This window comes from Coloeus monedula, assembly GCF_965178545.1.
Source record: "Coloeus monedula genome assembly, chromosome: 30".
In the NCBI taxonomy this organism is placed as follows: domain Eukaryota; kingdom Metazoa; phylum Chordata; class Aves; order Passeriformes; family Corvidae; genus Coloeus; species Coloeus monedula.
In genome coordinates, this window is record NC_138810.1 from 2,299,345 (window position 1) to 2,312,910 (window position 13,566).

General features: G+C 68.3%; 2 protein-coding genes across 2 annotated transcripts; one reads left to right on the forward strand and one right to left on the reverse strand.

The window, feature by feature from the left end:
• The first annotated feature begins 71 nt into the window (after nt 1–71).
• On the forward strand, nt 72–9,561 carry STAT2 (signal transducer and activator of transcription 2). Its single transcript, XM_082298933.1, has 24 exons — nt 72–98; nt 449–696; nt 805–936; nt 1,020–1,170; nt 1,267–1,365; nt 1,437–1,529; nt 1,608–1,686; nt 1,763–1,848; nt 1,956–2,104; nt 2,177–2,335; nt 3,741–3,893; nt 3,972–3,992; nt 4,852–4,945; nt 5,066–5,122; nt 5,200–5,283; nt 5,372–5,470; nt 6,122–6,257; nt 6,352–6,401; nt 7,121–7,209; nt 7,279–7,415; nt 7,502–7,690; nt 7,776–7,833; nt 7,934–8,802; nt 9,204–9,561. The coding sequence occupies exons 3-24, from the start codon at nt 806–808 to the stop codon at nt 9,332–9,334; spliced, it is 3,114 nt and encodes a 1,037-aa protein (XP_082155059.1). The 5' UTR covers nt 72–98; nt 449–696; nt 805; the 3' UTR covers nt 9,335–9,561.
• Nucleotides 9,562–10,110: 549 nt separating this feature from the next.
• IL23A (interleukin 23 subunit alpha) lies at nt 10,111–12,894 on the reverse strand (the record flags this gene model as incomplete). Its single annotated transcript, XM_082299252.1, has 4 exons — nt 10,111–10,251; nt 11,042–11,167; nt 12,456–12,554; nt 12,718–12,894. The coding sequence occupies 4 exons, from the start codon at nt 12,892–12,894 to the stop codon at nt 10,111–10,113; spliced, it is 543 nt and encodes a 180-aa protein (XP_082155378.1).
• Between the last annotated feature and the right edge of the window lie 672 nt (nt 12,895–13,566).

A 13,566-nucleotide genomic window follows, 5' to 3' on the forward strand; every position in this document is an offset into this window, starting at 1 on the left:
GGAGGGGGCGTGGCAGCATCCCCGCGCTCCGCCAATCACCGCGCAGAGCGGAGGAGGGGGCGTGGCCAGCCGGCCTTCCTGCTCCGGTGGCGGCTGAGGTGGGTCCGGGGTCCCGCGGGGAGACCGAGGGTCCCGGGGGGGACACGGGGACACAGGCAATGGGATCCCGGCTGGCGCACACAAGGAGTCCCTTGGAGGGCTGTCCCGCTGGGGCGGGGAGTGTTTAGGGGCACCCATCCCTGCGGGAAGGACATTTGGGGTAGCCGGGGTGTGCCCGAGTGGTTCAATGGGGGACCGGTCTAGGGCGACCTCTGAGGAGGGGCCTGGGGTGCTGCAGAAGGGGTGGTGGGGGCCCTGGAGCCGGGGGTTATGTGCGTGTGCCCCCCGCCCCGGGTGGGGAGCCCACCGCGGCTCACGCCGTGCTCCCACCGCGGGACGCGGCTGTCAGCCCGCGGCCACCCCAGCAGGAGCGAGGGGACCCCCGGGACCACCCAGGAGCGAGGGGACCCCCGGGAGCTGCCGGGGCTGAGGCAGAGCAGAGGGAGCCCCGGGACCACCCAGGAGCGAGGGGACCCCCGGGAGCTGCCGGGGCTGAGGCAGAGCAGAGGGAGCCCCGGGACCACCCAGGAGCGAGGGGACCCCCGGGAGCTGCCGGGGCTGAGGCAGAGCAGAGGGAGCCCCGGGACACCTGTGCAGGTACGAGGGGTGCAGAGGTGCCCAGCTGGGACACGCTGGTGTTTCTCGTCCTCTGGTCCTGCTGTGGCCGGGGATCGCTCGGGACGCCTCTGACCCCTCTCCCCGCAGCATGGCGCAGTGGCAGGAGGTGCAGAGCTTGGCCAACACTTACCTGGAGCAGGTGCACCAGCTGTACGCGGGCTCGGCGCTGCCCATGGCTGTGCGCCAGTGCTTGGCTGCCTGGATCGAGAGCCAGAACTGGTAACGGGGCTGGGGGCGGCACCGGGGGCGGCACCGGGGGGCACGGGCAGGGCCGTGCCGGTGCTGAGCCTGCGCTGCCGCAGGCGCCAGGCGGCAGAGCCGCTCTCCTCCCAGTCCCGGATGCTGTTCCACTCCTTACTGGTGCTACTGGGAGAGCGCCTGGGCAGCCCGGGCTCGGGCCACGAGGATTTCATGCTGAAGCACAACCTGCGCAAGGCCCACCGCGACCTCCAGGTGGGCGTCGGGGCTGGGGCAGGGGGCTGAAGGGGGCGGGGGGGGGATCTCCGCGCCCCGCTGACCACCCCCCCTCCAACCCTAACCCCTCCGCAGGCCGAGTTCGAGGAGAGCCCGGAGAGATTCGCCAACCTGGTGGCCAATCTGCTGCAGGAGGAACGGCGGATCCTGCGTCTGGGGCAGGCGGGGGGGCAGGTAGGGCAGGGGGGTGTCCCCCCCACCCCCGGGGTCCCGCGGCCGCTGCCCCACACCCCGTGTTTCCCTAGGGGGGCTCGGTCCCCGCACCCAGCCTGGCCCCGGAGAGCGACCGGGAGCAGCGGATCCGGTGGCGCTTGGCCGAGTTCCACACGGCCCTGCAGGTAACCCCCCCCCCCACGACCCCCGCCGAGCCCCCCCGGGGGCTGCCCGGCCCCTCCCGAACCCCCTTGTGCCCTCAGGAAGCCGAACGAGCCTTCAGGCACCTGGAGGATCTGCAGGATGCCTTCGATTTCTGCTACAAGGTGCACTACCAGCCAGGTGAGCCCCAGCCAGGGGGGCTGGCCCTGCCCTGCGCCCCCCCCGACCCCCTGACCCCCCTGTCCCCTGCCCGCAGGTGAGGAGAGGAACAGGGACCCCCAGTACATCCAGCAGCTCCAAGCCCTCCAGGCCAAACTGCAGAACCTGGACCGGCAGCGGCGGGTGAGGGGGCTGGGGGTGGCCAGGCTGCATTTGGGGAGGAGGTGGGGGGGCTATAACCACCCTGAGCCCCCCCCCCACCCCTGCTCAGACCCACATGTCCCCCTCAGGGGATGCTGGCTCAGATGCAGCAGCTGCTGGGGCGCAGCGAGACCCTGCAGGAGCTGCTGCAGCAGGAGCTGGGGGGCTGGCGGCAGCGGCAGCAGCGCCTGTGCCTGGGGGGCCCCGGTGACGCCAGCCTGCGCCCGCTGGAGACCTGGTAGGGCCGGTGGGCTCGGGGGGCTCGGCGGGGGCTGCAGCCGGACCCTGCTGAGCCCCACGGACCCCGCAGGTTCACGGAGCTGGGCCAGGGGCTGTTCCAGCTGCGGCAGCTGCTGCGGGCGCTGGGCGACCTGCGGCAGAAGGTGACCTACGAGAGGGACCCGCTGGTGGCAGAGACGCCCCTGCTGGAGCAGCGGCTGCTGGAGCAGCTCACGCACCTGCTGAAGAGGTGTGGGACGGGATAGGAGCGGCTGGAGCCGTGCCAGGGCGGGTCAGGGTGGAGATCAGGGAAAGGTTCTTCCCCCAGAGGGTGCTGGGGCGCGGAATGGGCTCCCCAGGGAATGGGCACGGCCCCGAGAGCTCCAGGAGGGTTTGGACAGCGCTCTGAGGCACAGGGTGGGATTTTGGGGTGTCTGTGCAGGGCCTGCAGCTGGGATCGATGATCCTGGTGGGTCCCTTGCATCCCCTCTGGGTGTTCCATAATTCAAGAGGTGTTTGGGCAACGCTCTCAGGTGTTGGGATTTGGGGACTGGGGGGACTTTTGTGGTGTCCTGGTCCAGGCCAGGAGCTGGACTTTGATCCTGATGGGTCCCTTGCAGCTCTGGAAGTTCCATAATTCAAGAGATCAGGGAGTGTTTGGACAACGCTCTCAGGTGTTGGGATTTAGGGTTTTGGGGAGTGCCCTGGGACTCAAAAATTGTTGTGGGCCCCTTCCCACCTCAAGGAGGGTTTGGACAGCGCTCTGAGGCACAGGGTGGGATTTTGGGGTGTCTGTGCAGGGCCTGCAGCTGGGATTGATGATCCTGGTGGGTCCCTTGCATCCCCTCTGGGTGTTCCATAATTCAAGAGATCAGGGAGTGTTTGGGCAACGCTCTCAGGTGTTGGGGTTTGAGGGAAAATCTGTGGTGTCCTGAGCCAGGCCAGGAGCTGGACTTTGATCCTGACAAGGCCCTTGCAGCTCTGGATATTCCGTAATTCGAGAGGTCAGGGAGTGTTTGGACAACGCTCTCAGGTTTTCAGTGCTCTCAGCTGTTGGGATTTGGGGGTTGGGGAGGTTTTGGGGTTGTCCTGCTCAGGAATTATTGATCCCTGTAGGTCCTTTCCAACTCAGGATATTCCATAATTCCAGGGGTCAGGGAGTGTTTGGACAACACCTTCAGGTGCTGGGAGGCTGCGGGGACTTTTGGGGCATCTGTGCGGGGCCAGGAGTTGGACTTGATCCTTGTGGGTCCCTTCCAGCTCGGGTTATTCTGTAATTGGAGAGGTCAGGGAGTGTTTGGACAACGCTCTCAGGTCCTCAGTGCTCTCAGCTGTTGGGATTTGGGGACTGGGGAATTTTTGGGGTTGTCTCACACCAGGCCAGGAGTTGGACTCGATCCTGCTGGGTCCTTGCAGCTCAGGATATTCCACAATTCTGGACCTCAAGGAGTGTTTGAACAACTCTCTCAGCTGTTGGGATTTGGGGACTGGGGAATTTTTGGGGTTGTCTCATGCCGAGCCAGGAGTTAGACTTGAATAACCCTACTGGATCACCTCCAACTCAGGCTGTTCCATGATTTTAACCAGTGGGGGATCACTGGGGGTTACTGGGGCGGCCCTGACCCCTCTCCCCCCACCCCAAAATTTTCCCCCAGCGCCTTCGTGGTGGAGCAGCAGCCCAGCACCCCCAACGCCAGCAAGCGCCCGCTCGTGCTCCGCACTGCCAGCAAGTTCTCGACCCGCGCCCGCCTGCTCGTGCGGCTGCAGGACCGCAACCACCGCATGGAGGCCAAGATCCACATCGACAGGTGGGTGGGAGCCCCCCGGAGACCCCCCACCCACCCGCGGGGGTCCCGCTGCCCCTGACACCCCCTCCTCTCTTGCAGGGACCCGCCCAACATCAAAGGGTGAGAGCTGGGAGAGCGCTGGAGGCGGCAGCGGGGTGGGACCCCACCCCGGGGGTCCTGAGCCCTCCACCCCAGCCCCTGGGAGGGGTATCCTGACCTCCACCTGCAACCCTGGGGGGGTTCTGAGCCCCCCACCCCAGCCCCTGAGGGGTGTCCTTACCCCCCCCCTGCCAACCCTGGGGAGGTCCTGAGCCCTCCACCCCAGCCCCTGAGGGGTATCCTGACCCCCACCTGCCACCCTGGGGGGGCCCTGACCCCCATCCCAGCCTCGGAGGGGTACCCTGACACCCACCTGCCAAACTTGGGGGGTCCTGACCCCCATCCACAGCCCCTGTGAGGGGTACCCTGACCCCCACCTACCAACCCTGGGTGAGTCCTGACCCCCATCCACAGCCCCTGTGAGGGGTACCCTGACCCCCACCTACCAACCCTGGGTGAGTCCTGACCCCCATCCACAGCCCCTGAGGGGTACCCTGACCCCCACCTGCCACCCTGGGGGGGCCCTGACCCCCATCCCAGCCCTGGAGGGGTACCCTGACCCCCACCTGCCACCCTGGGGGGGCCCTGACCCCCATCCCAGCCCTGGAGGGGTACCCTGACCCCCATCTGCCACCCTGGGGGGGCCCTGACCCCCATCCACAGCAGGGCTGTGCCCCCCTAGAGGTCCCAATCCCTCCCCCCCCAGCAGCCCCTAGGGGTGCTCCTGACCCCTACCCACACAAGAGCTGTGCCCCCTACCCTGGAGGAGGTCCCAGCCTCCACCCACAGCCCCCCCAGGGGTCCTGGCCCCCCAAGTGCACCGGGGCTGTGTCCTCGTGGGGGTCCCGACCCCCTCCCACCCGCCGTGTCTGCCCCGCAGCTTCCGCAGGTTCAACATCCTCACGTCGAGCAGCAAAACGCTCCTGGCCGGGGACAGTCCCCAGGAGGGGCTGGTCTGCGACTTCCAGTACCTCGTAGGGATCCCCCCCAGACCCCCAGGTCCCACCCTGTCCCCCCCCCGCGGGGCAGGGAGCAGGGTGAGGACCCTGCCCAGCCCCGGCCCCCGCCCCGGGCTGACTCTGCCGTCCCCACAGACGCTGAAGGAGCAGAAGGACAGCAGGTCCGGCAAGGGCAAAGGCACCAGCGGTGAGGTGGGTGCGGGATGGGGGCCGGGGGGGCGCGGGGGGAGGCTGGGGACAGCGGTGACAGCAGTGGCACCTCCCCGCAGGGTCCCCTGGTCGTGACAGAGGAGCTGCACCTCATCACCTTCACGCTGGCCTACGCCTACTGCGGGCTGGAGCTGGAGCTGGAGGTGAGGCTGGGGGTCCTGGGGGGCTTGGGGACAGCCAGGGGGGCTGGGGACGCTCAGCCTGACCCCTGTCCCCCCCCCCCAATCCCAGACCACCACGCTGCCCTTTGTCATCATCTCCAACAACAACCAGTTCTCCAGCGCCTGGGCCTCCATCCTCTGGTTCAACATGCTCAGCTCTGACCCCAAGGCGAGCGGGACCCCCTGGCCCTGTGCCACCCCTGCCTCGTGTCCCCCTGTGCTGCTGTCCCATCCCTGTCCCTGCTCCTCTCTTGATCCCCGTCCTGGTGCCCTGTCCCTGGTCCTGGTTATCCCCTGTGCCCTGTCCCTGCTTCTGGGCCCGGTCCCTGTCCCATGCCAGGTGCACATCGCTGTCCCCTGGTCCCCGTCCCCTGCCCTGCTTCTTGTCCCTGTCCTCGGTTCTTGTCCCATCCCCTGCTTTGATGCACATCCTTGGTCCCTGCCACGTGTCCCTATTCCCTGATCCCCATCCCCTGGTCCCTGTCCCATCCCTGTCCCCTGCCCTGGTCCCCATCCTCTGGACTCCACTCCCTGTCCCGTGTCCCCATCTGCTGGTCCCTGTCCTGCCCCTGGTCCCTGTCCCATCCCTGTCCCCTTCTCCAGTGCGCGTCTGTCCCCTCTCCCCGTCCCTTTTCCCTCTCCATGTCCCCCTCCCCTGCTCCAGTGCATGTCCCTGTCCCCTCCCCGTGTCCCCGCTCACCCCCTGTCCGTGTCCCCTGCCCATGTCCCTGTCCCTGCTCACCCCATGTCCCCCTGTGTCCCCTGCCCATGTCCCTGTCCCTGCTCACCCCGTGTCCCCCTGTCCCCCCGTGTCCCCCAGGCCCAGCAGTTCTTCTCGTCCCCACCACCAGCCCCGTGGCCTCAGCTGGCCAAGGTGCTGAGCTGGCAGTTCGAGAGCGTCGCCGAGCGGGGTCTCAGCCAGGAGAACCTGCTCATGCTGGCCGAGAAACTTCTGGGTAAGGCCGGCACCTCAGGGGGGCACAGGTGGACACGGGTGGACACGGGTGGACAAGGCTGCACTGCTCCCCTCACCCTGCTCTGCCCTCAAAGGCTCCAAGCCATCACCGAACAGCACCGTGGCCTGGCCCAAGTTCTCAAAGGTGAGTAGGGCCTGTCCCCGTGTCCCCATGGCCCTGTTCCCTCTGTCCCCTCTGTCCCCATGTCCTCATGTCCCCATGGCCCCATGGTCCTGTCCCCTCTGTCCCCATGGCTCTGTCCTCTCTGTCCCCCTGGCCCCCCTGGCCCCATGGCCCTGTCCCCCCTGGCCCCATGGCTCATGTCCCCTCTTTCCCAATGGCCTCATGGCCCCATCCCCTCTGGCCCCCCTGGCCCCATGGTCCCATGGCCCCATGGCCCACTCCCCTCTGGCCCCCATGGCCCCGTGGCCCTGTCCCCTCTGTCCCCATGGCCCTGTCCCCTCTGTCCCCATGGCCTTGTCACCTCTGTCCCCATGTCCTCATGTCCCCATGGCCCTGTCCCCTCTGTCCCCATGTCCCCATGGCCCTGTTCCCCCTGTGGCCCTGTCTTTCCATGACCCTGTCCCTCAGTCCCCCTGTGCCCTGTCCTGTCATCCCCTCCATGGCCTTGTCCCTCTGTGGCCTTGGCCCCCCGTGGCCCTGGCCCTCCTGGCCCCCCGTGGCCCTGCTCCCCTGTGACCCTGTTTCCCCCTTGTCTCTCTGTGGCCCTGTCCCCTCACGGTCCGTTCCCACCTGTTTTCCTGTGGCCCCACCCCGATGTGGCCTCGGCCCCTGTCCCATCCGTGGCCCTGTCCCCCTCTGTCCCCCCACATCCCCGTGCCCTGTCCCACCCTCTCCCGCAGGACGGAGCCGCCGGCTTCTCCTTCTGGGCCTGGCTGGACGGGATCCTGGGGCTGCTGCAGGAGCACCTCAAGCAGCTCTGGAAGGACGGGTAGGAGCAGGGCCGGGGGGCCAGCAAGGGGCCTGGGGGGGCCAGCGGGGCTGACGGTGCCACCCCCAGCCTCATCCTGGGCTTCGTGAGCCGCAAACAAGAGAAGAAACTGCTCAAGTCCAAGCGGACGGGGACGTTCCTGCTGCGCTTCAGCGAGAGCGTCTTCGGGGGCGTCACCTTCACCTGGGTGGAGCACCACGAGAGAGGTCAGCGACCCTTCCCACGCCCCCGGGGTGCAGCCCCGAGCCCCCCTCCCCACCCCGCTGAGCCCGGCTGTGCCCTCCCCATGCAGGATCCCCCACTTTCCACGCCGTGGATCCCTACACGGCCTCGGAGCTGGTGTCGCTGGCGCTGCCCGACATCATCCGCGACTACCAGATGATGATGGAGGAGAACATTCCTGAGAACCCCCTCCAGTACCTGTACCCCGACACCCCCCGCGACGAGGCTTTCGGGCCCTACTACAGCCAGAGGCAGGAGGGTACGGCGTGGCACGGCCTGGCATAGCCTGGCACAGCCTGGGATGTCACAGCCCACCACCCCCTGACCGCCCTCTTTGTCGCCAGGGACCCTGAGCGAGTCCCAGAAATACCTGAACCGGCGCCTCATCCGCGTCTCCTCCAGGTGAGGAGGGGCTGTGGGGACACCGGGGTCCCTCCGTGACCCCATGGGAAGGGGGGGATCCCCTGACCCCGATGCCGACCCCCGTTGTCTGTCCCTGCAGGCAGCCCAGCAAGTGGCAAACGGAAGAGGAGCTGGTGGTGACCACGGAAAACCTGGAGACGCTGCAGCTGCAGCCCGGAGGGCAAGGGACACAGCAGGCTGGTGGCCTGGCATTGCCACAGCCCCAGAGCTCAGGGACACCGCAGGTCACCCCTGGGAACTTGGGGACCCCCCACGGGGTGGTCACGAGCCCAGGGATAGTGCAGGTGGTGGCCACGAGCCCGGGGATACCACAGGTCACCCCTGGGAACTTGGGGACCCCTCAGGTGGTGGCCACAAGCCCGGGGATACCACAGGTCACCCCTGGGAACTTGGGGACCCCTCAGGTGGTGGCCACAAGCCCGGGGATACCACAGGTCACCCCTGGGAACTTGGGGACCCCTCAGGTTTTGGCCATGAGCCCGGGAACCCTGCAGGTGGTGGCCATGAGCCCAGGGGCACTTCAGGTCACCCCTGGGAACCTGGGGACCCCCCACGGGATGGCCACAAGCCCGGGAACCCTGCAGCCCACGGGGATGCTGCAAGCACAGCCCCAAAGCCTGCAGCAGGTGGGATCGGGGGTCCCCGACACGCAGGGGACACTGCCAGTGGCCCCGGAGGCTGCGGGGACTGTGCAGGTGCTGCCCGCGGCGCTGGGCACGCTGCGGCCGGGGGCTGCGGAGCCGCTGCAGGGCCCCGAGGAGCAGAGGGGGACGCTGCCACCGGAGCTGAGGGACCTGGAGCTGCTGCCCGGCGGCCAGGACATGCAGGAGCTGCTGCAGTCGCTGGAGGGGCTGGAGCCGGACTCGGGGACGCTGGAGACGCTGGACTCGGCGGAGCTGATGGCCAGCACGGTGGAGAGCTTGGACGGGAGTTTCCAGCTGAGCCTCGGTGAGTGTCGGGACTGCGGCAGCGACAGAGCTGTCCCCTGGGCCCTGAGCTGTCCCCTGGGCACTGAGCTGTCCCCTGGGCGCTGAGCTGTCCCCTGGGCCCTGAGCTGTCCCCTGGGCCCTGAGTTGTCCCCTGGGCGCTGAGCTGTCCCCTGGGCGCTGAGCTGTCCCCTGGGCCCTGAGCTGTCCCCTGGGCCCTGAGTTGTCCCCTGGGCGCTGAGCTGTCCCCTGGGCGCTGAGCTGTCCCCTGGGCCCTGAGCTGTCCCCTGGGCACTGAGCTGTCCCCTGGGCGCTGAGATGTCCCCTGGGCCCTGAGCTGTCCCCTCGGCGCTGAGCTGTCCCCTGGGTGTTGAGATGTCCCCTGGGCGCTGAGCTGTCCCCTCGGCGCTGTCCCCACCGCAGGCAGCGCCGCGCTCCTGGACCAGCACGACCCGTTCCTGCCGCAGCCCGAGGACTCGGCCCCGCCCGCCGTCTGCTCCCTCTTCTCCACCGACTTCCCGCCGCTCCACATCGACGCCAGCGACTTCCAGTGACCCCTCCCCGGCCCCTTCCCTGTAAATAAACCCCTTCCCACCCCCCCGCTGCCCGCGGGATCCCCGGGACCCCAGGTGCATCCTTGAGCATCCCTGGGATCCCCAGACACCTCTGGGACTCCCAGGTGCATCCTTGAGCATCCCTGGGACCCCCAGACTCCCCTGGGACCCCCAGGTGCATCCTTGAACACCCCCGGGGACCCCCAGACACCTCTGGGACCACCAGACACCCCTGGGACCCCCAGGTGCATCCTTGAACACCCCCGGGGACCCCCAGACACCTCTGGGACCACCAGACACCCCTGGGACCCCCAGACACCCCTGGGACCCCCCAGGTGCATCCTTGAACACCCCCGGGGACCCCCAGACACCTCTGGGACCACCAGACACCCCTGGGACCCCCCAGGTGCATCCTTGAGCATCCCTGGGACCCCCAGACACCTCTGGGACCCTCAGGTGCATCCCTGAGCACCCCTGGGGCCCCCAGACACCTCTGGGACCACCAGACACCCCCTGGGACCCCCCCAGACGCCCCCTGGGAGCCCCAGACACCCCCGGGGACCCCCAGGCGCATCCCAAGTGCAGGAGCCGCCGTCTCGTGTCCGTGCGACCTTTATTAGAAACCCATAAATACCCGAGATAAATTAAGGGGGTGTCGCGCATAAATAACCCCTCGGGGGAGGGGGAATAAATAAACGGGGGGGGGTCGGGGGTTCGGGAGAGGGGGAATAAATAGCGGGGGGTGGTCCGGAGCCTCCTGGGGGTGGGTGGGGGGCTCAGCGGGCGCTGTGGTTGAAGACGCGGCCGATGACGGCGGCGAAGGAGCGGAGCCGCTTCAGGGCCAGGTGCCGCTGGAAAGGGCGAGCCCAGACCTTGCTGGGGGCCGGGGGGGCCCGGGGGGGGCGGCCGGGACCCTCCTGTGGGGGGACAGAGCGGTCAGAGAGATGGGGACACAGAGGGGTGGCGGTGTCTTGGGAAAAATCCCACCCCGCCCTTCCCAAAAATAAAAAAAAAAAGGGGTTGGGGAGGCTCAAAAGTCACCGCTAGAAGTGGGCTCGGGGAGCAGCAAAATTGAGCGGAAAAGGGGGTAAAAATCGTAAAAATTCACCCCAAAAAGGGGCTTGGGATCCGGGGATGGGTTCCACCGGAATTCACCCCAAATATCCAGGGACACCCCCCCCCTAAATTCACCCCAAAGCGTTTGGGGACCGTCCCAAATCCAGCCCAAATATTCAGAGATCCCCCCCAAATCCACCCCAAATATTTAGAGACCCCCCCCCAAATCCACCCCAAATATTCCGGGACCCCCCCCAGAATTCCACCCAGGGATCCTGGGAACCCCAAAATTCACCCCAAATATCCAGGGACCCCTCCCCGAAAATTCCATCCAGGGGTCCTAAGACCCCCCAAACTGACCCCAAATATCCGGGGACTCCCCCCAAATTCACCCCAAGGCGTTTGGAGACCCCCAAAATTCACCCAAAAAGGGTTTGAAGACCCCCAAAATTTCCTCGTAGAGGTCTTGGGACCCCCAAAATTCCCCTAAAAGAGGTCTGAGACCCCCCCAAAATCCTCCCCAAAGGGCTTTGGGAGCCCCAAAATTGACCTTAAAAGGGGCTGGGAATCCCAGAACTTCATCCCAAAGGGTTTGAGGACCCCTCCCCCCACAAAATTCACCCCAAAAGGGGCTGTTCCCACCCCCCTGACCTGGACGTGGCGCAGCAGCTGCTCCATGGTGGTCTCCAGCTGGGGCTGGGGCTGCTCCCGGAAGATGTCGGAGCCCAGCAGGTCCCGGTAGTGCTGGAGCGCCTGGCGGATCCGGTGCAGGCAGCGCTGCCGGGAGCGGGGAGGGGTCACACGGGGAGCCGGGACCCTCCCGGGAGCCTCCCGGGACCCTGCGACCCCCGGCTGCTCTTGGGAACGGCAGGCGAGTCCCTCGGCATGGCTGGGAGCCCCTCTGGGACCCCCAGGTGCATCCCCCAGCACCCCCGGGACCCCCAGACAACCCCGGGATCCCTCAGGGACCCCCAGGCGCATCCTTGAGCACCAGCCACGGGACTCCCAGACATCCCCTGGGACCCCCAGCACCTCCGGGACCCCCAGACAACCCAGGCACCCCTGGGACCCCCAGGTGCATCCTTGAGCACCAGCCACGGGATCCCCAGACAACCCCTGGGACCCCCAGACAACCCCTGGGACCCCAGACACCCCTGGGACCCCAGACACCCCTGGGACCCCCAGGTGCATCTCCCAGCACCCCCGGACCCCCAGACACCGCCGGGACCCCCAGACAACCCCGGGACCCCTCCGGGACCCCCAGGTGCATCCTCAGCATCCCTGGGACCCCCAGACATCCCTGGGGACCCCCAGATGCATCTCCCAGCGCCCCCGGGATCCCCAGACATCCCCGGGACCCCTCTGGGACCCCCAGATATTCCCGGGACCCCTCAGGGACCCCCAGGTGCATCCTCAGCACCCCCGGGACCCCCAGACATCCCCGGGACCCCTCAGGGACCCCCAGGTGCATCCTCAGCATCCCTGGGACCCCCAGACACCCCTGGGACCCCCAGGCGCATCCCCCAGCACCCCCGGGACCCCCAGACAACCCCGGGATCCCTCTGGGACCCCCAGGTGCATCCTCAGCATCCCTGGGAATTCCAGGCACATTCCACAACATCCTTGGGACCCCTCTGGGCACCCCTGGAACCCCAGGTGCATCCCTTGGACCCCCCGGGCGCATCTGGGACCCCCAGGCACATCCCACAGCACTCCTGGGACCCCTTTGGGACCTCCAGGCGCATCCCTCAGCATTCTCTGGAAGCCCGGACATCCCGGGGACCCCCCCAGGTACATCCCTGGGACCACCAGGCACCCTCAGCATCCCCTGGGACCTCCAGACACCCCTGGGGGACCACCAGGTACATCCTTGAGCATTCCTGGGACCCCCAAACATCCTTGGGAACCCCAGGAAAATCCCTCAGCATCCCTGGGACCCCCAGGCACCCTCAGCATCTCCGTGATCCCCGAGCACACCTGGGGTGCCCAAGCGAACCCTCCCAGCGCCCCTGGGCCCCCCTGAGCCCCGTATTTTCCCCCGGTCGCCCCCCGCAGCCGCCGGTACCGTGTTGTTGCTCTCCAGCGTGAGCGGGTCACAGGAATCGCTGCAGCGGATCCGAGGGGGCCAATTCTGGGGGTCCTCCTCCATCAGCTGCATCCCCTCCTGGAGGAGCAGGGAGGCAGCGGGGGTCCCCACATGTCCCGGCACCCCCGGGGAACCCCCGCACCCTCGGTCCAACCCCCGCCGCCATTCCCCGAACCCGCCCCGGTGCTTCCCGGTGCCCCCGGTTCTTCCCGGTGCCCCCGGCCGAGCCCCCCGCGCTCACCAGCGCCGAGTGCGGCTCTTTGACGGTCGCCAGCAGCCGCGACAGCTCCCGGGAGAGGATCCTGCAGGCGGCCCAGTCGGGGCGGCGGCCCGGTGCCGGTGTCGGTGCCGGTGCCGCGGGAGGCGGCAGCAGCAGAGCGAGGCAGAGGCAGAGGAGGAGGCGGCGGAGCGGAGCCATCGAAGGTCGGTCTGTGCCTGCACCGGGGCCGCCACCGGGCTCTTATGGGGCGGCGGCAGGTGGGGAATCCCGGGCAGGTGGCTCCCGCCCCTGCGAAATCATCGCCGCCGCCGCCGCCCCTCGAAAGCAGAACCGATACTGGGCCGGGGTCCCCGGGCTGCGCCTCGCCGCGCCCGGCCCCGCTCCGCACCGGGACGGGATGGGATGGAACGGGTAGGAAAACCCGGGGCAGTTCCTGGCGGCTCCGCGCCCAGCGGGATGGGAGGGACCGGCAGCGGCACCGGCACCGGGACCCCCCCTCGCTGCACCTGGGCTGCCCCGGCGAGCGCACCGGGGAGCCCGCGGCGGTGTCAGCTCGGTGGATCCCCCGCGTGTCCCCTCCGGTGTGCCCCCGTGAGCAATCCGGTGTTCTCGCTGTCCCCTCGCTGTCCCCTCGCTGTCCCCCGGGGCATCATCCGGCCGCTCCCCAGCACCGGGACGTGCTGCCCGCGACGCCGCAATCTCGGCGGCCCCGACGGGGCGGCTCCGGCGCTTCCCGCTCCGCCCGCCGGGGCTGCCCCCGGCCTTCCCCGGGCACCGGGCGCGCCGCGGGCACCGGCGCCGTGTCTGCGCCTGGCTCTGGGGCGGGGAGGGGAGCGACGCGGGGACGCTGCGGGGCATTTGGGACTCTTT